Source organism: Notechis scutatus, chromosome 12, assembly GCF_049901735.1.
Source record: "Notechis scutatus isolate UNSWTSFEM ecotype Mainland chromosome 12, rNotScu1.2, whole genome shotgun sequence".
Lineage (NCBI taxonomy): Eukaryota > Metazoa > Chordata > Lepidosauria > Squamata > Elapidae > Notechis > Notechis scutatus.
Genome location: NC_142020.1, coordinates 10,864,287 through 10,885,988, shown reverse-complemented (window position 1 = coordinate 10,885,988; position 21,702 = coordinate 10,864,287). Strand labels below are relative to the sequence as shown.

The 21,702-nt window shown below is 41.6% G+C and overlaps 1 protein-coding gene across 2 annotated transcripts in view; it reads left to right on the top strand.

Moving 5' to 3' along the window:
• The window catches only part of SHISA9 (shisa family member 9), a 178,881-nt gene extending 159,160 nt beyond the window's left edge, over positions 1–19,721 (top strand). The window contains exon 4 of one of the 2 annotated variants that reach the window (XM_087973359.1): positions 19,332–19,721. In XM_087973359.1, the coding sequence (XP_087829485.1) occupies positions 19,332–19,687 (356 nt within the window). In that variant the 3' untranslated portion in view covers positions 19,688–19,721. Of the gene's footprint in view, positions 1–19,328 lie in introns of both variants that reach the window. The other variant, XM_087973358.1, reaches the window with a different exon arrangement.
• The last annotated feature ends 1,981 nt before the right edge of the window (positions 19,722–21,702 follow it).

Genomic DNA, 21,702 nt, shown 5'->3' with positions numbered 1-21,702 from the left:
TCTATCTGGCTTTGCTTGTTGAGGTCTTCATTTTTAAAGGGGGTCTACGACAATTCACCACAGCTAACTTGCCATGGTCAACTCACCATAGCCAACTCATTACAAGACAAGGATTACACTAATATCGAACAAATAGTAGAACAGTAGAATTAAAGAAAGGAGGAGCAAGATGAATTATGAATGACAAAAATTAAAATTATTTTTAAATTATTTTAAGCTATTCTCCAAAGCACCTGAGGGCAGGACAAGAAGCAATGGGTGGAAAGTAATCAAGGAGAGAAGCAACAAAGAACTAAGGAGAAATTTTCTGACAGTTAGAACAATTAATCAGTGGAACAACTTGCCTCCAAAAGTTGTGGATGCTCCAACACTGGAAGTTTTCAAAAAGATGTTGGATAACCATTTATCTGAAGTGGTATAGGGTTTCCTGCCTAGACAGGGGGTTGGACTAGAAGACCTCCAAGGTCCCTTCCAACTCTATTCTATTCTATTCTATTCTATTCTATTCTATTCTATTCTATTCTATTCTATTCTATTCTATTCTATCCCATTCCATTCTAAATCATTAAATTGAATTTGGAATTGCCCTGCAGTGAGTTGTCCCATACCAAATTGGCTGTGTTGAGTTGGCTGCAGCGAATTGGCTGTTGTGAGATGACCATGGCAGAAATTAGAAATTAGAATTCTTTATTGGCCAAGTGTGTTTGGACACACAAGGAATTTGTCTTGGTACAAATACTCTCAGTATACATAAAAGAAAAGATACATTCGTCAAGAGTCAAGAACCATAAGGTACAACACTTAATGATAGTTCTAGGGTACAATAAGCAATCAAATCATACTAGGAAACAGTCAATATAAATCATAAGGACACAAGCGACAAAGTTACAGTCATACAGTCACAAGCGGGAGGGGATGGGTGATAAGGAGTGATGAGAAGATTAACAGTAATAGTACTGCAGACTTTGTAATAGTTGAACAGTGTTGAGGGAATTATTTGTTTAGCAGAGTGATGCCTTTCAAGAAAAAACTGTTCTTGTGTCTAAGTTGGCTGTGATGAGTTGTCCCATTCTATTTAAAATGAACCACTTGGATTTTTCAATTATTATTTTTCCCTTGACCTAATACATAAATAAAATCCATTCACAGTTATATTTTTTTAAGACCCTCTTTTTTCTCCCATGCAGCTCCCAGTTCAAACTTACATGGCATGCGTATTGTTAAGCAAATTAAATACCCAGACAACATGATATCTGTTAAGCACTAAGAAATGTAATTAATAGAAAATTAATGAAATTCATTTTTTTTTTTAAAAAAAAACTTGCCTACATGAATAAGTGCATCAGGAAAAGTGGCACAACAAAATCCATCTATTGAGATGAATTGTTCACAGAACTAGGTAGCTAATGGGGAACAAAATGTCACACCACAGATGCGTTTGTAGAGGGCAGATCATACTGAAGAAAATGAGGAGTTTTGTGCTTCAAAATAATTCCTGGAACAAGTCTACATATCTATTTGGTTTTAGACAGAGAGGGTATTCAGCAGATTCTGACCAGTTCTGGAAAACCGGTAGTGGAAATTTTGAGTAGTTTGGAATACCGTCTCTGACTGGCCCCGCCCCCATCTACTCTCCGCCTCCCATTGAGTCCCAGCTGATTGGCTGGATCTTCTTTGGTTGCCCTGCACAGGAGAACAGAGCTGGAAAGCAGGTTAGTGGGGTGGGGAGGGAATGGAGATTTTGCAGTATCCTTTCCCTGCCGTGCCCACCAAGCCATGCCCACCAAGCCACACCATGCCCACCAAACCATGCTCATAGAACCAGTAGTAAAAAATGTTGAATCCCACCACTGGTTTTAGATGTATAGATACAGAGCAGAAATAAGGGAATCATTTCCAATATGAAGAGAAATGTTTTTGAAATAATGTTGAAAAGTCTTGGTCAGAAGGATCACCTCAATTTCTGAAACACCCTGTGATGACCCAAAGGGGCGTGGCACAAAAGCAACAAAGTCACAAAAGTAGGTAAAGTCCCTTTCATTCCTCCAACTTGGCCCCCAATGTCCAGTTATCTTCGGGTGGAGAAAAAAACTCCCAAGAACAGAAATTCAGTCCAAACCCAAAGTACATAGAAATTATAAATAAAAACCAACACAAACCACGCTGCAGCAATTAATGAGACAGGGCAGGGTAAGGAATTGCAGACTTCCAAAAGATAACAAAACACACACAGTTGGGATGACGTCAGAACCCAGATATGCCCCGACAAACAAAGATAATGCACACTTTGCTTCCAGCAACTTTGCTGTGCATAGTTTGCCTTTTTAAACAGTTTTCCCAACTACAGCTAATGAAGGGGATCAGGGCCCTTTCCTCCCCCATAAACCACGTAACTCACATTGTTCCCTTCTCCGTTCCTCCCTGCATGCCCTAGGATGAAGAGGGGGTGGGCCTGTGTCTTCCTATGTGCCCTTCCCCAGTTTCTTCCACAGCCACCGGAGTCACACTCCCACTCCCTGTCAGCTGCTCGACCTCCCCCTCAGAATCAGATTCCAACAGGGGCATGACACACCCTTCCATCTTTCTGGTTGCCCCTATGCCTCTTTCTTCTTAAACCATCAACAGATTTCTCTCCCTGTTCCTCCACCTTTTTCTTTCATGAAAAAGGAAAATAGCAAAGTAAACCTTGCTTTGACTGTCAACATCTGAGATGAATATTAATAAGGACAGGCAAATCCTTGAAAGTGAAGTACGTGTAGAATTTCAAAGTATGGAGTGGGCAAAATTGTACTTTTGAAGGACACAGCCAGCTGCGATGTACTTGTTTACCAGAAAAGAACTGACTCTACCAGTTTGGAATATTGCAATCAGTTTTGATCGCTGTGACACACAAAAAATGATATCGAGACTCTAGTAAGAGTGCAGGGAAGAGCAGCAAAGATGATTAGTGGGCTGGAGGCTAAAACATATGAAGAACAGTTGCAGGAACCGAGTAGATCTAGTCAGCAGTGGGATTCAACCTTTGTTAGTACCGATTCTATGAGCACGCGCTTCGCATGCACTTCGCACGCACTTCACATGTGCAGCATTCACAAACTTCAAACATGTTTGAGCTTCAAACATTACCTTCTATTCAGCGCTGGAGAGTAAAACAGCAATCTGCTCGCTAAGGAAATACAGGACAGGAAAAACCAGCACTATCGGTTCGGGTAGAACCGGTGCGAACCGGCAGCATCCCACCACTGGATCCAGTCTAAATAAGAGACAATATAGGGCGGGGGGGTGATAGAATAGCAGCCATTCAATATTTGAAGAGCTGTCACGGAGAAGAGGAGGTCAACCTCTTCTCCAAAGCACCTGAAGGCAGGACCAGAAGGACCAGATGGATGAAACTCAGAGGGACCATTATGGGCCTCAGATTGTTTCTGCGGCTAAGAACAAAGTTACAAATGCTTGGCTTCCAATTCACTTTTAATTCAAAGCATTTTGAAAGCAAGCAGGGCAAGAAGGTTGACCGACACCTGGAGAATTTTGGAGGCCACATTAAAATCAGATTAAAATCACCTTGCTCTGGTTTAAAATAGACCAAGGGAGTGGAGAAAGGGACACCTGGATTTGACCGCGGTAATTAGATGCTCTCTGTTCAGACTAAAGTGTGCCTAACTGATTTTCCAGCAGGCGTCTTTTGAGAAGGTTTGAGGATATGGCTAAGAAATTCAATAGTTTCACACTGGATGTATACACTTCAGAGCATCCTTGCCTGAAATGTGGTGTGAAAATACCCCTGGGAACCATGAGATCAAAGGAAAACATTCTGGGTAGATTTAAGGAACTCATTTCAAGGACAAGGACAATTGGACCGAAAAGCTCAAGAGAGCCATCATTTCATGCAAGGCTTTTTAGGGATATCAAGGATTAGAAGGGGTGGCAAAGGAGCTAATCTGTCATAGGGATGTGGAATAGGTCATATGTTTGCCCAGCAATTGTGGGACACTATCATATTGGGGTACCAGATGAATGCACCCGGGGAGAATATCTTCAACCAATAGATCAGGACCTAACCAATTGGATTATGCCCTTGACTTTGTGTTTCCTTCTGTTGTGAGATGGGCCAGGGGTCACGTGATCCCTGTTTGTGTGATGACCCAGGGCATGGCACAAAGGCAATACAGTCAGATAATCAGTAGGAGTCCCTTTATTATCTCCAACTTTGCCCCCAATGTCCAGGTTACCTTTGGCTGGAGAAAAACTCTCCCAGGAACAGGCTTTCGCTGCAGAAAATTAAGTCCAAAACATGGTCAACACAAACTGTAACCTAAAGTCCAAACAAGCCAAACTGAGGTAATTAGTTTGGCAGGGCAGGATCAGGAATTTCAGCCTTGAAAATATAGCAAAACTCACACGGTTGGGAAGATGCCAGGAACACAGATAAGCCACGATGATGCAAGATAAATTCACGTTTGTGCCCAACAGCTTGCTGTGCACAACTTCCTTTTTTATACGCTCTGTTCCCAATTGCAGCTAATGAAGGGAATCAGGGCCCTTTCCTCCCCCGTAAGACATGCAACCCACGTTGCTCTCTTCTCCGTTCCTTCCTGCCTGCCCTAGGATGAAGAGGGGGTGCGCCTCCAAATTCCCTCTCCCTTGCTTTACCTCTCCTCTCCTCTGCCCAGCCGGCTTTTGCCCTTCCCCAGTTTCTTCCACAGCCAACGGAACCACACTCCCACTCCCTGTCAGCTGTTCAGCTTCCTCCTCCGAGTCAGATTCCGACAGGGGCATGACAGTTTGTGACCTTCTGACAAGCAAAGTCTATGGGGAATCCAGATTCACTTAACAACCATCTGGCCGACTTAACTGCAGTGATTCACTTAACAAGTGTGGCAAGAAAGGTCATAAAATGGGGCAAAAACTCACTTAGCAAATGTCTCACTTAGCAACAGAAATGTTGAGCTCTATTGTGGTTGTAAGTTGAGGACTACCTGTATAAAGGTAAAACTCCCAAAAGAGAACAACAAATGACGAAAAAAACAAGATAGCTGTCAAAGGTTTAAAAAATGTTAAAGCCATAAAACTATTAAAGAAACCAGTTGTGCGAACAATACAACCACTGGTGGGGTCCTTGGTACTCTCTGAATTTGCTGGTTTTCTCGCAGATGTTTCATTACCCAGCTAGGTAACATGATCAGTGTTAAAGGTAATGAAACATCTACGAGAAAACCACCAAGCTCAGAGAGCAACAAGGACCTCACAGTTCTTCTCTCCTCCTCTCCACACACAAAGAATAATGGATGGAAACTGATCAAGGAGAGATTCAACCTAGAAATAAGGAGAAATTTTCTGACAGTATGAACAGCCAATAGAACAGAAGTTGCCTTCAGAAGTTGTGGGAGCTTCATTACTGGAGGCTTTCAAGAAAGGATTGGACTGCCATCTGGCAGAAATGGTGTAGGGTCTCCTGTGTGGACTAGATGACCTACAAGGTCCCTTCCAACTCTGTTCATCTGTATCTGTACTTCGCTCCCTTCTACCACTGATAATGTTCCCTAGCTCGTTAATAAAACATCTGCAAGAAAACCACCAAGCTCACAAAGCACCAAGGACCCCACAATTCAACCCTGAGCTACAAAATTTTTCTTCTATCAGTAACACAATCACAATTTTACAGGCTCTCTACTATATTGCCAGGTGCCCAAGCTACATAACAGATCCCTATCTCCAAGTCCTTCCAGAAGGACAAAAATATTTGCCTCATTAGCATTTGTCTTTCATCACACCGTTGCTGCTTATAATAATTCAAAATCAGAGCTGTTTTGGAAACCTGTTCCCAGAGCAGCCATCCTGCTTATCCATAATTCCTTGCATATTGATTGCTTCATCTCTACAAACAGGCTTGACCAATCTGTCAAGTACATGAATCCCCCTTCCTAAAAGGTCTGTAGGGGGAGGGGGGGGTTTTTTTTTTTTCTTAAACCTGCTTTGTAAAAATTGAAAAAAAAAAAAAAAAAAAATCAAACTGGGGTTTGAATTGAGAGAGAAGGGCAGACAAAGAAAGCCGTACAACTCGTTTTTTTTATTTATTGCAGATGTTTCTTACAATGCTCGTGTGCCACCATCTCCTTAGGGACTCTTAGCCATTTACAAACATCCATAAAAACCCATGAAGACCATATTGCTGGATTTGGACATGAATGTTTGATAGTTTGCAGGGTTTTATGATGATTGTAAACCTTGTAAGGAGCACCTATAATAAATAAACCAGTTAGCAAATTAACATCTTTCCTAATAATAATAATAATAATAACCACTTGAATAACATCGGCATTGACAAAATCACAGTCGGTCAATTGCAAAAGGCAGCTTTTCACGGAATAGCTTACATCCTGGCATTACTTATAAGATCGTCAAACAACATTTGCCTATCCTAGTCCTTCTTTGGGAAGGACTTGATAGGTAGATAAAAATGCCAGATCCGGTCTGAACATGTGGATCCATAATACCGAAGTATAGACTAACCAAACACACTGAGCTACACAAAATGACCCTACCCTAAAGCCACAAAAAAGATGAAAAATCCCAATCCATGATAATCAAACTTAATTTCTCCTGCTCTTCACCTGACTTGCTTAAGCGTGTTCTGTGAAGGTGTCTGTCATGTCATCAGACCCCACCGTTAGGGGGAAATAAGGCCAAAAGTCACTCTGGCCATCTGCCCAGTCATCACAGCCCAAAATATAATGAATGGGTATAAATAGGTATGCTGTGTTATTTTATTTTATTTTTTTCTTCCCTCAGCCGGGAGTGCTCATTTCAGAACAAGTAGAAACTGAGCCCATGAGTCTCATTCAATTCAGTGGTTCATTTGTTGGAAAACAAATCTGCAGCCTTAGAACAGGGAGGAAAATGTAAATGAACTGGAAATAAACAAACACTCCAATGCACAAAATCTCAAGCAAATATGTGGCTCGGAGTCTCTGTGACTGTGAGTTCAGTCTGTCAAAAATAGACTGGAGAATCATTTGACTGGCCCTTCCCAGCTTTATATATTCTACATTTCATCTGTCCATACAGATTAACAGAGTTGGGAGGGACCTTGTAGGTCATCTAGTCCAACCCCCCACCCAGGCAGGAGACCCTACACCATTTTTGACAGATGGCAGTCCAATCTCTTCTTGAAAGCCTCCAGTGATGAATGTCCCACAACTTCCGAAGGCAACTTCTGTTCCATCGGTTGATTGTTCTCACAGTCAGAAAATTTCTCCTTATTTCCAGGTTGAATCTCTCCTTCATCAGTTTCCATCCATTGTTCCTTGTCTGGCCTTTGGGTGCTTTGGAAAATATCTTGACCCCTTTCTCCTCTCTGTGGCAGCCCCTCAAATATTGCGACCCTGCTATCGTGTCTCCCCTGGTCCTTCTCTTCCCTAGACTACCCATGCCCAGTTCCTGCGTTCATCGTATGTTTTAGCCTCCAGTCCTTTAATCATCCTGGTTGGTCTTCTCTGCACTCTTTCTAGAGTATGTCTATATGTGTTTCTCCTAATATACCCAAGGCCTACCCAACTTCACCATGCTCACAGACGTGTGTGTGTGTGTGTGTGTGTGTGTATTTATATATACGCACACTCAAACATGCAAGCAATGCCTCATACAGTATCTTTGCGCGTCATTTTCATGACTGTAGGCCTGTTGAGATCAGTGTTCATTTCATCCATTGGTATTTTGAGATTTGGCCTGGAGGAATCATCAAGAATTGGAAGTGACTTGGAAACCCTTTCTAGTCTTTGTTCTTTGGACAAAAACAAAACAATACAAAACTCTGAATTTGGGATCTGCTGATTTGTTATCGTAGAAATGGCTAGTATATACTAAGTATGGAAAAGTAAAAAAAGCTGAGGTTGTAACTTTTATTCCCCTGAGCTGAAAAGAATTGAAATTCTCCCCCCGCCCTGCATCCTACTCTTTTCTCTCTTCCGAAACTCTTCCCCTCTTTCCCATTTATCCTTATATTTACTTGTATTTTTTTTATAAAGTTTTATTTGGGTTTTCACACACAAAATACAAGTAAAACATCATTTTTGAAAATAGCATGGTCCCGGGTTGAATTTCTTTATACAGACACAAAACTCAATTTCATGCTCCTTTTTGTATTCTATTCCATATCTTATACTATTTTACATTTTCTATATAGTTTTTCCACTCTTTTAATTTTCTCAATTTTATTTTGAATCTCATCTCAATTCAAATCATTATATTTATACTTTTGTCTGTTCTGTTTCAATTTCATATTATCTTTTCTCATTAAACAAATTTTCTCCTGTAGTTACTAATTGGAGTATGACACCTTTATATCTTTTAATTACATCCATTCAACTCTTATTTATATTTCAATATATACCTTAAGTTTATGGCCTTCAATATAATACATAATACATAACTTTCAATCGAATTCTGCTTGGTACATTCTTATAATACACACTATATTCTTTTTTTAAAAAAAGAAAGATTGTAAATATATGTAATTATAAACCCTCATTCCATTCCAGTTCAGTTCTATCATTAATAATCATTAAAATCTTAACATCTTTAACATTTCTTTTCAATTAAATATCATACTTCCTTAAAAACACATATAATCTCCATAATTAATTTTTCCCTTATTTCTCTTCACATATGTTTTATAAATCATTAAATATACCTTTTGTTACATTTATTTATTGACAAGCATTCCACTGAATTACAATAGCTATTTTATCAGACATTTTAATCATACATTGTTTCATACTTTCTAAAATTATTTCTGCTTCTAATATAACCATACTATCTTATGTACCTTTGCAGAATCCCTTTTTCCATTAAGTTTTCACCCATTATCTCTAAATAGGCCCTGTTTCTCTATATTTTGCTTCTGTCCTTTATAACTTGTTTTCCTTTCTTTCTTCCCTCTCATCTTCTCCCTCCCCTTTTTTACCCCCTTGTCTCTCTAGTTCTAATTCTCTCTTCTGCATTTCCCTCTTCTGTTGCTTTCTGATTTTATAATTATTTTTCACTCTATTTTTTTTGGAGTTGTTTTTCCCAATCTTAAACTTTCCATTCTCTTTTCCCCCTTTCCTTTTTTTCCCCCATCTAAGATTACTTGTTCATTAAAGATGGCTCTTCTTTGTCGCAATCTTCTTGTTCTGCAGGCATTTCTTGTTGTTTCTCATAATTCCAAATCTCCATTTCTAAAAACTGAAATACGAAGCCAAAAGAACCTCTCCCTTCTTGTACATCTTCTTTGTACTTTTTAAGTTCCATTTTCAGTTCTTCTAAAAGTGGAGCCATTTTAAACAGTTTTAAACAACCACCCGATTGATTTTAGTCATTCAAAACAATAACCAAGAATCCAGAGATCATCAAGTAATCCAGATAGTCCCAAGTTATATCTTCTTATTTCTTTTTCGACTTTCTCTTCCTGGGGTTTTTGTTGCGATATTTCAGTTAGAATGTATCTTTTGGAAGTCTTGTTGAGATTTTGCTATAAGTTCTTTTTTAATTCCAGGCAGTCTCCTCCCTTCCAGATCCTGCCCTTTTATTCTTCCTCTCTCCTTTCCTGTTTTCAAAAGCTTTTAATTATCCAGAAATCTTTATTATCCCTTTGACTTTTTATTTTCAGCATTAAATGCCTATTGATGTCAAAATGGATTTTTTTCCAATTTCTTACTTAAGTCTCTTAGCTGTCAGTATAGGAAAAGGAGGGGGGGAAAAACCAAATCTTTTCCCTTTTCTCTCTCCTTTGCAGCTTAAAAATCTTAGGGAACAATGTTATTGTTTTTTAACAGTTTCAATTCCAGGGTACCTTATTTGTTGCTTTTGCTGTTTGACCTGGTCAACCAAAACTTTCTCTTCTTATCTTCCTCCTGCACATTCTTTTCTGGTCGAGTTCTTCTTTGTGGTGGCCATTTCTGACCACCGCTGTAACCGCCTTCGGGAAAGGGAGTAATGGCCAGCTGGGGAGGAGAGATGCTGCTCTCCTCAACCCTGCTGGCAGTCTCCCCCCTCTTCACCACCTCTACAGGGTGGCTTAGCTCCGAAACCAGCCGGCTCAGGGCGCTCCAGCGGCGTGCACGGATTGAAGCCTCACAGAGACGAGGTTTCGGTCTGTCACTGAAGAAGCTCAAACCGGAAGATATTTACTTGTATTTTGTCCTTTGATAAGTTTCCTGATAATAATAATTTTTTAAAAAGGGGGAAGGGGAGCGATTTGGACAAGAAGCAGGTCTACCATTCCATTCTGAATTAAGCCAATTGTAGGAGATGACCAGGCTGAGCCTAAAGGAGCAGTAAAACGTGTCATCAGTCTCGAGTCCCTTCACATCCACAAGAAATCTAAGTCCAGCCCACCTTGAATTCCATTGGCTATTATCTACCGCCAATTTGCTTTGATTGTTAGTAATTCAGATTCTTGTAGAGTGTCAACTAAAAAAATACTTATTTGGTCTTTTTAGTTGCCAGTTGAAAAGGGAGTGGAGGGAAAGCAGTGCATGCCTTAAATGCTTCAGATAATTGGTTTGGCAGCCGAAGCTGTTGGCATGCAAGATTATTACTGGAGAGCATGATTGATGACTCTTGGCTATGGATGTGTCTCATTGGAGAATATACCTCCAGGGGGTGGGAGGAAGACCAGGGTCAAAGGTGAAATGAATGATGTGTCTCAGAGTCAGCTGCACCCAGGAAACGCCGACATGTCAACTCCTAATAAATCAATCTTTTTTACTCTGAGAGATGCGGCTAGAGACTTATGATTTGAATGGGGGTGCATGTCGGAGCCTTGACAATAGAGAGCCTAAGCTTGCAATAAAACCCTTTACATTTATTTGAACTGCCTGGATTTCTGGATTTCCTGTGCTTGACCCCTATGTGAGTGGCAATCTCAACCTCCATTATTTCTTTTGTAGAAAAACTAGGTATTTTTCACCAGCTAAGTTTTGAAATTACTACCCAGTTAACTGGTGGGGGAGCGGAATCCTAAAGGCCCAATAGTTTCAGTGCACCATTGTCTGCAGAAGAGAAAACTGAGCTCACTCACCAAGCACTTAGTGGAGATGTTCGTGCTGATATGACAAAACTGCACATTGAAAGGTTGTCTTTCTGCTACTAAGATCCATTAAGGAGACATCCTGGCTGTCAGGGAGACAGCACGCTTTTCAGTCCCAGAGAACTGCATATCCCACTTTTTACTGCTTTGATTGAATCAGAAAGAACATTTTAGTCATGAAAAGAAATAGTTTGGCACAATATGGAGAACGTTGTGCTGGCAGAAATCTAGTGTTTAGGGAGTCTTGAATGGAAACTCTTTGAACTGCTTTAAACTAGGGGAGGGTGTTTCTCCTTCATATATTTTATCTAAGAACTGGTGGACATGTCTGAATATCCAGAAATCTTCAGTGTGGATAGTAATGGATAGAGCTCTCAAGTTTCTGTCACTACTTTTGAATTATTTTAGACCAATCTTTGGAAGGGCTTACCTTTCTCTTCTCATCCACCAGTAGAATCTAGTCTGTTTTCTTTAAAATATGTATGTCCTATGATGACTTGCTTTCCAGCCCAAATCCTGGATAGTGGGAATGTTGAGTTAAAGCAAGTCATAGATGGGTAGGTGAGAAAAACGGTTGATGAGGTTTCAGAGATAAATTAGTTCTAGCGGCCCATCTCATGATATCGAATAGTGGAAAAAAGTCATCCATCAAGGTGGATGGAAAGGATTGTTATTCTCAGGTGCTCCTTGGAGCTGATGTCTGTTTTGATAGCCAGAAATTGTGGGGGAATCCTATGAAGATTGAAATGTTCTTCCAAACCCACCCCAAAAGAAACATTACACAGAATGAAGGAACGGAACTGAATTGGAAAGATGAGATTTTTTTTAAATTTAGCTGAGAAAAAAGAGGGGTATGAAATGTCATTCCCAAATGGATTTCACCCATACAATTTCCATCTTGGTCAAAGAACATGATAAGATTTACCCCGTACAATGTTGGATAAGTAGGTTGATCAGACATGGCTGCTGATCAACCTGCTGACAGTCCCCAAAAGGAAGCTACTGTTTCCGTATCCAATTCCTGTATTAGTCATTCATTTTTCCTTCCCAGTGATTAAAAAAAATAATGATTTGGCACAATAGGAGTCTACCACTCATTTGTGCCTCTTTTTTTTTCATCTGTCTGTAGCTGCAAAATATGAAATCCCCAAAAGCCACAGAGACAAGAGTGACCAGAGAGACCTACTGTATGGGGGCCCCTCTAGGACTTTCCATTTGATGACAGCTGTCAAGAGAGACACCTAAACTTTAAATCAGGGGTGTCTAACTTGGCAACTTGTGGACTTCAACTCCCAGAATTCCTCAGCCAACCATGCTAGGAGTTGCAGTCCCCAGGACTTAAAGTTGCCAAGGTTGGGAGCCTCCTGATTTAAATCAATGTTCATATGAAACTGAGCATTAGTTGACAGAGGGAGAAGTTAATTCAATTCCCCATAAGTGCATCTCTGTTTGGGGGCCCCAACTAAACCCCTTAGGATTAATGGAACAATAGGCTTATTTCAGCATGGAAATAATATGTGAATTATCCATATAAGCCAAATGAAGGCAGCCAATATTTCATTTGGAGTTTTAGATCAACTGCCAATAGATGCATGCAATAATTAATTCACGATCCCTTAATAATGCAAGGATATCCACTGATGACCAGATGTGTGTCTCCCAAAGTAGTCAGTCAAATGAAGCAAACAAAGAGGAAATCACCAGGATTAGCACGGGATCAAGCTAATGTTGTTACAGTATTGCATGAAGTCATCAAATGCCTTTCAAAGAAATTAGGAACCCCCCACATTTATTATAATTGCGTTTTTCCTTAAGCCACCAATCTTGGCATGTCCCATTTATGTCCTTTTGAGTGGAGTGGGGGAGGCAAAACGGGTGTTCTGACTCATAGCTTCATAGGGCTGGAAGCAGGTTCTGACCAGTTCTGGAGAACTGGTAGAGGAAATTTTGAGCAGTTCAGAGAACCAGCAAATCCCACCTCTGACTGGCCCCACCCCCATCTGTTCTCTGCCTCTTGAATCCCAGCTGATTGGCTGGGTTTTCTTTGGTTGCCCTGCCCAGGAAAACGGGGCTGGAAAGAAGGTTAGTGGGGTGGGGAGGGAATGGGGCTTTTGCAGTATCCTTTCCCCAGGAGTGGGGTGGGAATGGAGCAAAGGTGGTATTCAGCAGGTTCTGCCCAGTTCTGGAGAACCGGTAGCAGAAATTTTGAGTAGTTCAGAGAACAGCAAATCCCACCTCTGACTGGAGATTTTACAGTATCCTTCCCCTGCCACGCCCACCAAGCCACGCCCACAGAACCAGTAGCAAAAAATAAATAAAAATTAATCCCACCACTGGCTGGAAGGGATCATGGAGTTCTTCTAGTCCAACCAGCTGCCCAAGGTGGATGAACTCTTTACTCCATCCCAGATAAATGAGTGTCCAGTGTTTTCTTGAAATAAGGGGTCCTTGACACCCTCTAAGTTTGGCTGTTTTCTTGCATTTCTCTTCTTGAAAACCTACAGTGACAGAACACCCACAACTCCAGGAGGCAAGCTATTGTTCTGACCCAAACCTTGTTCCAAGGAAACAAACATGAAACGGAGGTAACAGCAAAACCTTTGAATGATTCTTTACGAATTCCATCCCTTCACAGTTAAAAGGCTGTTTCAAACTAATTGCCTCTGATAAGAATGAGCCTTGCCGAGATGGTGCAAGGCTGCCAAGAACACAAGATAAAGTTGCCAAGAAATAGTTCAAACACAAAGAGTCTCCAAACACCAACCAAGATACTCCGAACATCCACAAGGCTTGAGTGCAAAAACTTCTTTGCTTCCTGCAAAGAACTCTGGTTTCTCAGCTGGCTTTTATCTCTTAAGGGAGGGGCTGTTACCTTGCAGTCTTACTCCCGAGTCGCCCACGCTGCAGCAGCTGCTCTTTCCTGCAAGCAGTCCTGCATGCCCAGGCTCCTCGGGGAACTCTTCATCACTGCTGCCAGCCTCCACAATCTCTGAAGGCAGCATTCCACTCCCTGATGGTCCTGGCCCCATCCCTGCATCACACGCAGGCCCCTCATCTGAGTCCTCGCTCTCTGAGACCTCAGCCGTCCACACCTGCTGCTGGCAAGCCACAACAACTATGTATTATTTAATAGTTGGGTCTTCCTCTGAGGAGTTCTGAGGAGCTCGAAGATATCCAAGGTTTCCTTCCAGCTTCATGATGCTATGAAAACAAATAGCAAGAGGAAGTTCCTAAGCCACACTCTTTGTGTATACCCAAAGCCTTCCACAGTAGAAAGCAAGAATTCACCTCCTGTTAAGCTCTTATTCCTGTTTATACAACATGGCTCGAGGAATTGGTTTATCGCTAAACAAAGCCCTGGTGATTCGGAGATAATCTTTTAATCTTTTTACTCTCACTGCTAAATGGCTTTGGTTGCTCACATATAACACCTACCTGTTGGATATAGTTATACATGACAAGTGACTCCACACCAGGATTTGGTAATGGGTGATGAGAATAATGGTCTGAGAAAAGAAGGAATGGGGCCAAGGGAAGTATGTCAACCCCTCTCTAATTCTCTGGAAAGTAAAGGCAAAGGAGAGAGCCTGTTGGGGTGGAAATTAAGGCATTCGGCTAGAAACAGGGAGATGATGAGTTCTAATCCTGCCTTAGGTCCAAAGTCAACTGGGTGGCCTTGGGCCAGTCTTTCTTGCTCAGCCTTAGGAAGGAGGCAATGGCAAACCATGAGCCAATTTGGAAATGTAAGCAGAAATGTTGGGCTAACACAGGGCTCTCCAAACTTGGCAATTTTAAAACTTGTGGACTTCAACTCCCAGAATTCCTCATTCCTCATTCCTGGCTGGAGGATTCTGGGAGTTGAAGTCCACAAGTCTTAAAGTTGCCACGTTTGAAGAGCCCTGGGCTAAGATATGGGCTTGGAGCAAATCTGTTGTGGTTCACCAACAGCAGGTGCGGACGGCTGAGGTCAGGGAGTGGAATGCTGCCTTTGGAGATTGTGGAGGCTGGCAGCAGTGATGAAAAAGTCCCCGAGGAGCCTGCGCCCAGTGCGCATGCACGCAGGGTGGCTTGAAGGAAAGAGCAGCTGCAGCAGCATGGGCAACTCAGGAGTAAGGCTGCAAGGTAATGGCTCCTCCCTCAAGAGATAAAAGCCAGCTGAGAAACCGGAGTTCTTTGCAGGAAGCAAAGAAGTTTTTGCACTCAAGCCTTGTGGACGTTCGGACTCTCTTAGTTGGTGTTTGGAGACTCTTTGTGTTTGAAATATTTCTTAGTAAAGAAATCTAGTGTTCTTGGCAGCCTTGCACAACCTTGGCAAGACTCGTTCTTATCAGAGACAATTATTTTGAAACAGCCTTTTAACAGGGAAGGAACGGAATTCATAAAGAATCATTAAAAGGTGTTTCTGTTACCTCTGTTTCGTGTTTGTTTCATTGGAACAAGGTTTGGGTCAGAACAAAATCAAACAACTTCATTTCTCTTGATCCGTTATTTATTCTTGGAAATATGGCTTAGATTTTTCTGGCTCTTCTGATAGTAAGCTAGGCTGTCTTCAACTCAGTCAGGAACTGGTGTCATGTTCATTAGCTTTTCTAGAATGCTTGTCTGTCAAGCCACTGGGGATTTCTCACACAGTAGAAAATGTGTTATAAAATGATAAAATAGGAGGCCTGGCTGCTGTCACTTAGAACTGCCTTTTCAGCAAAATTCAGGATATATTGCTGCATTTTGAACAGATTCCGCATTCTTTGTCAGGGGATATTCGGGCTAATCAAGGCAGTTCCTCTTGTATTATTGCAAAGGTTTTTCATCTGCACGTAGCATGACTGAAAAATAAGGGCGACACCACACACAGCAACAACTGAGTTGCAAACATGGCACAACAGAAGGAGATTAGCCCACACAAGGAGCCCAGTTAATCGGTTCCTGATCTCTCTTAAGAGTAGGCATCAAAGGGTACTTTCTTCTAATCTCAGATCCTATTCTGAAATGGGAACAAGCCATTAGCTGTGTTCCATGTTTTAATTAAAAAGGGAGACGTCCTTTTAACAGCACCTGCATGCTATATAAAAGCACGAAGATGCCAATTAACAAGGAGACAGATGGAGGCAGGTAAAGCATGTAGAGTATAATTTGACAACATGGGCTCTTTCAGAAGCAATTTAAATTCACCTGGAGGAGGAGGCAAAGAAGAAGAAGAAGTAGCGTCTCTCTCTCTGAAGAAGGATGAGCAAAAAAGAAACTCCCAAGTGGGAGGCTGTTAAACAGCTACATGCCCTTGTTCCTTGCCTAGGGAAGACCAACATGTCAAAGCCTCAGATGAAGTTCACACAGAGCCCAGGGCCCATCTGTTGGATCTGGAACTTGTTCGCTCCTCCCAGTTATCCGCTGGAGGAGCCTTTGAGCATCCAGAGATCACGCTCAGTGTTAAAACGATTGTGTGAGGCTTTAAAAGATAACTGGAAGCATTGAAACGTTCCGTCATCTTTTGTGCTTCACAAAGGCCTAAGTCACATCTTAGTTCAAGCATTAGAAAGTGAGTTCTCCGTTTATTGCAAGACCCTTCTGTAGACGCTTCACCTTTCCTGCCACTGCTGGTCAGGAAAATAGCATATGAAAAATAGGTTTGGTTACGAGTTTGATCCTAGACATAGGATATAGACCCAAAGCCTAGTTATCCATAGGAACAGCCTTTGAGCACCAGAGATTCTCAGTATTAAAACTATTATAGGAAGAATTAGAACAGGGGTCTTCAAACTTGACAACTTTAAGACTTGTGGACTTCAACTCCCAGAATTCCTCCTCCAGTCATGTTAGCTCAGGTAGTGAAGTCCACAAATCTTAAACTTCCCAAGTTTGAAGACCCTTGATTTAGAAGGACTAGGGGTGGCATGATAGCAGTGTTCCAATATTTGAGGGGCTGCCACAAGGAAGAGGGGGTCAACCTATTTTCCAAAGCACCAGAAGCCAAGAAACAATGGAAACTAATCAAAGAAAGCACCAACCTAGAACTATGGAGACATTTCCCGACAGTGAGAAAACAATTAATCAGTGGAACAACTTATCTGCAGGAGTTGTGGCCTCTCCACCACTGGAAAAACGACTGGACAGCCATTTGTCTGAAATGGTATAGGGTCTCCTGGTTGAGCAGGGGGTTGGACTAGAAGACCTCCAAGGTCCCTCCCAACTCTGTTATTCTGTTCTTTATTCTGATTTAAAGTCGCTTTCCAGATAATTGGAAGCATTGAGACATTTTAGCATCTTTTGTGCTTCACAAAGATCCATCTCAACTCCACTTAAATCCAAGAATTAGAAAGTGGTTCCCTGTTGACTGTCAGACCCTTCAGTAGACATTGTTGCGCAAAAAAAAAAAAGACCTATGACAAACAATCAGGTTTAGTTCCAACTTTGATCCTGGATACCGGATGGAGACCTTGGGTGCTTAAACCGCTAATGACCTATTTTGCTCATCTTGACTTGTTTGCCTGCAGTGATATGCAAGGCAACTGGATCTTCGCTTTTATTTTATTTTATTTTTTTATAAAATGTTATTGGTTTTAAAAACAAACATAAACAAACAAAACATAAAAACATCAAACTTTCTTCCATAAGTGTACATACAGTGTGCCGGTTGGTTTACAAATTGTTTTGTGCTTCCATTTCGTAGTCTTCAATTACATTACATATAATCTCATATTTTCAATCAAAAACTAAATACCTTAATATAATTATTAATCAATCATTTGACTATACTTTTATTCTTTCATGTTTTTCAAGATAACCATAGTTTACTTAATTTATTGTATAACAGTTCATATTATCATCCCAAATCTATCCTAAAATCATTTTATAATTATAATAAGAAAGAAGTACATCTTTAGGTATTTATTATTTTCTAGAAATCCACATATTTCATTACTGTACTTTATTATCTAACCATTGATAGAAAAGATCCCAAATTTTATAAAATTGTTTATCCTCTTGTTCTCTAATTTCGAATGTCAATCTACTCATTTCAGCACATTCCAATATTTTCTTAATGATTTCCTCCTGTGTTGGTATCTTCTCATTTTTCCTTCTCATTCTTCGCTTTTATTTTTTAATTCCCTACTGTAAGGTGAAGGAACATTGCTCCTGCAACCGTCTGAGAAATGTTAAGAATGTCTAGCAGGGGTGGTATTCTACCGGTTCAGACCGGTTCTATAGAACCGGTTGTTATGATTGTGCGCAGTTCAGAGAACCGGCAAATCATACCCCTGGCTGACCTGCCCCTCTCCACCCTCCCCTCCCCTCCCGCCCAGTCAGTCCTTATCACGCATGCACAACATTGTGTACATGCCCGACATCACTGACTCCATTCTCCCTGCCCAGTCACTCCTTAAGGTATTTTTTTCCCTCCCGACGATCAGCTGTTCTGATGATCAGCTGTTCTGGGATCCCCCTCACTGTGTTACTGCTTCACCCAGGAGGCTTCCCTGAAGCCCAGGAAGCAAAAAGGGGTGTGGGGATGCGGGCGGGGGGTACAGGGGGAACTGCACCTTCCTGGGCCCCAGGGAAGCCTTCTGGGAGCAAAAACACTCCCCCAGGAGGTTTACCTGAGGCCCAGAAGGCCCCAAAATGGCGGGAGTGCTGCAAAAAAGAAGAAGAAGAAGCCACACCCACCCAGTCACATGGTCATGCCCACCTAGCCATGCCCACAGAACCGGTTATTTAAAAATTTTGAATCCCACCCCTGATATCTAGAGCTAGCCTGGTGATGGACTTTTTCAAAAGAAAAGCTCCAGAGATATGGGGGCCACCTAGAAGCAAGTGATGTGGTTGAACTAGCCTTTCATTTGCACAGATAAATGAGAGAGCGGAGTTACTGAGAACAACTGCTCTCTCTTTCTTTGTGTGTGTGCGAGTGTGTGTACAATGCACGCGTGTAAGATGAGCCTCCAATAGCTACATATATGAATTCTTGACTCGCTGCCAGGAGTTTACAATGCTCTCTACTGCTAAGATTCCGCTGGTTTCTCTACAGGGAAGAAGGCTTGTAATTTCTTACAACTCCTATTTATGATCCGGCTGTTATCTCCATCTGGAAGGAGATCTTAATTTTAGCCCACACCACTGTGTCTATTTATACATTGCAGTCTGGCAATGGTATGTTTTATTTTAAAAACTTCTTTTCCTGTCTCTGGGCTAACACTCCCTTTTCTCTCTCTCTCTCTCTCCTTCCCTCCCTCCCTCCCCCTCTCTCTCCTTCTTTCAAAACTAGCAGATAAAGGTAACGATGATTTCTACTCCAAGCGGCGTCACCTGGCTGAGCTGGCTGCCAAAGGGAGCCTACCTTTGCACCCTGTGCACGTGGAGGAAGATCGGCCATATATCTTGGAAGTGGGCACCATGAAACAAAATGGACAGAAGTCCAAAGCCACCAAGCCACATATGCACCCCTTGGCTTACAAGACCTGGGATCCTAGCGACCAGTCCCTTCGAAGGCAAGCCTACGCAACCAAAGGGAGGAATTTCATGGGAGATCCCACCACGAGGGACCCCTTGACTACACGGAGCCAGCATTATTTGCCCACACAGCCATATTTCATCACTAACAGCAAGACAGAAGTGACTGTTTGAGAGCAAATTCCCTTTGGGGCTCCTTTTTTTTTTTTTTTTTTTTTAAAAGAAAGAATTCAAAACAAAGCAAAAATCTGTCAAGAAGACAACCGTGAAGACAAACAAACCAACCAACCCAGGTTTCACTTGAAGCTAGGAAAGTCCATCATCCCTGGTTGAAGAAAGATGGACTATCTCTTCAAGGGGAGCACCTGTCGAAGACTGGGTCAGCGCTTCTATAGCAATATTCCGAAGTTTGCTCAGACTTTTCTATTCCATCTGGGAAATTGACCTCCCTTCCAACGGAATTCCCTCCCTTCTCCAAACTGAGATCCATGATGAAAAAGTAGCACAATTTAGAGACCCCCATCCATTGGGTTGAGAACTCTTTCCACCTTCCAGGAGAGGAAGGGAAGACTTTGATACAATCAGGATTATTCCTGTGATTATGAGGACTATTATTATTATTATTATTATTATTATTATTATTATTATTATTATTATTATTTGCTACAAATTTTCAGAATGTTCTCTAGTCACTCAATCTGCGAACAACAGAAGGCTGAAACGGAGAGCAAAGACCAAAAGGGCATAATCCTGATTAGTGTCTGGGGGTTTTTTGGGGGCTGGGTGGGGAGGTTTTGGGGGGTGAGTACCACCGCTTAACAAAACAAGCAAGCAAGCAAAAAATACATGGAGATCACACATCTCGTGTTAAGAAAGAGCAGAGACTCTTTGGCCAACCCTACAAGACTGTTACCATTCAACGTATTACAAAGACTTGCTCATCGATTGAAAAGCTCGGCGTTTTTCAGTCTTACGTCATCTGTTTTTTCCAGATTTGTACGGGCCAAGAGTGACATGGACAGGAACCCCTTTATCCTGTCCTAAACCCTTCATCCCACAGCACTCAAGTTACTTTCTCTCCAGCCTGCTTGGCATTGGTTTTTTTTCTTTCTCAACCTAGTTAATTATTCCCAGTTTTCAATTACTTCAGGATTGACAATAGCTAAGCGTGGGTGGTGCCTTTACCATATTATTAATGTTTGATGACTGTCTTGTTTTTAAGTGAAATCTGTACCAATTTCAGATGCTTCCCTCATCTCTTTGGCTTCTGTTCTGGTTCTTTACCCCCCGTTTTTTTTAGCTGAGAATACACTAACATCACCTTTATAATGTCTTTTTTGGCAAAGACTAGAATTGTCACTCCTTCCTGGTCTCTTCTCCTGTTGAAAACTGACTTTCCCTGCCTTCTGATTTTCGGAGTATTCTGTTGTTGCTGTTTATGTTCCCTTAAAACTTGTTTAAGTCTGTTTTGAATATTTCTCTTTTCCTTCCTTCCTTCCTTCCTTCCTTCCTTCCTTCCTTCCTTCCTTCCTTCCTTCCTTCCTTCCTTCCTTCCTGATTCTCACCAAATCCTTCCTTCCTCCCTTCCTCTCCCTCTCTCTCCCTCTGCTGATTGTCATTTGCAGGTCTCAAGGGGAAGAAAAAGACACACGCAGGTTGGAGAATATAGCCTGTGATCACTTCCCCTTAAACGAAGGTTGTATGTAAAAAAAAATTGTTTTAAAATATAGTTATTTCAATGTGTTTGTTCATGTAAATAGACCCACAGAAACAGCAGGGGATGTTAAGGGACTGCTTGGATGGGTGTCACCAAAGTTGAACAAACCAATGAAAAGGGCAGAGGTGGTTTTTTGGGCGGGGGGTGGGCTGATTTTGGTGGTCTCGTATTTCTACAAGCACTGTGCATTTACAATGTCTTGACCAGCAAATATTCCCTTGTTCTCCTTCAGAAAGAGCATCTTGGGACATGGATTGCATTTGTATTTCTCTTTTATTTCCTATCTTGTTTCCTTTTGTTCTCTACTGGGCCTGGTCTAGTATTATCAGACCTAAGCTGCAAAAATCCTTATGACCGCTGGGTGGCACCTCTAGGTAGCCCTTTTGACTTAAAACCATTTGCTTCGTGTCCAAAAGTTCCAAAGGTCCTGGAGAAAATGGCTTACAACCAGTCCTCACATTTATGACCATTG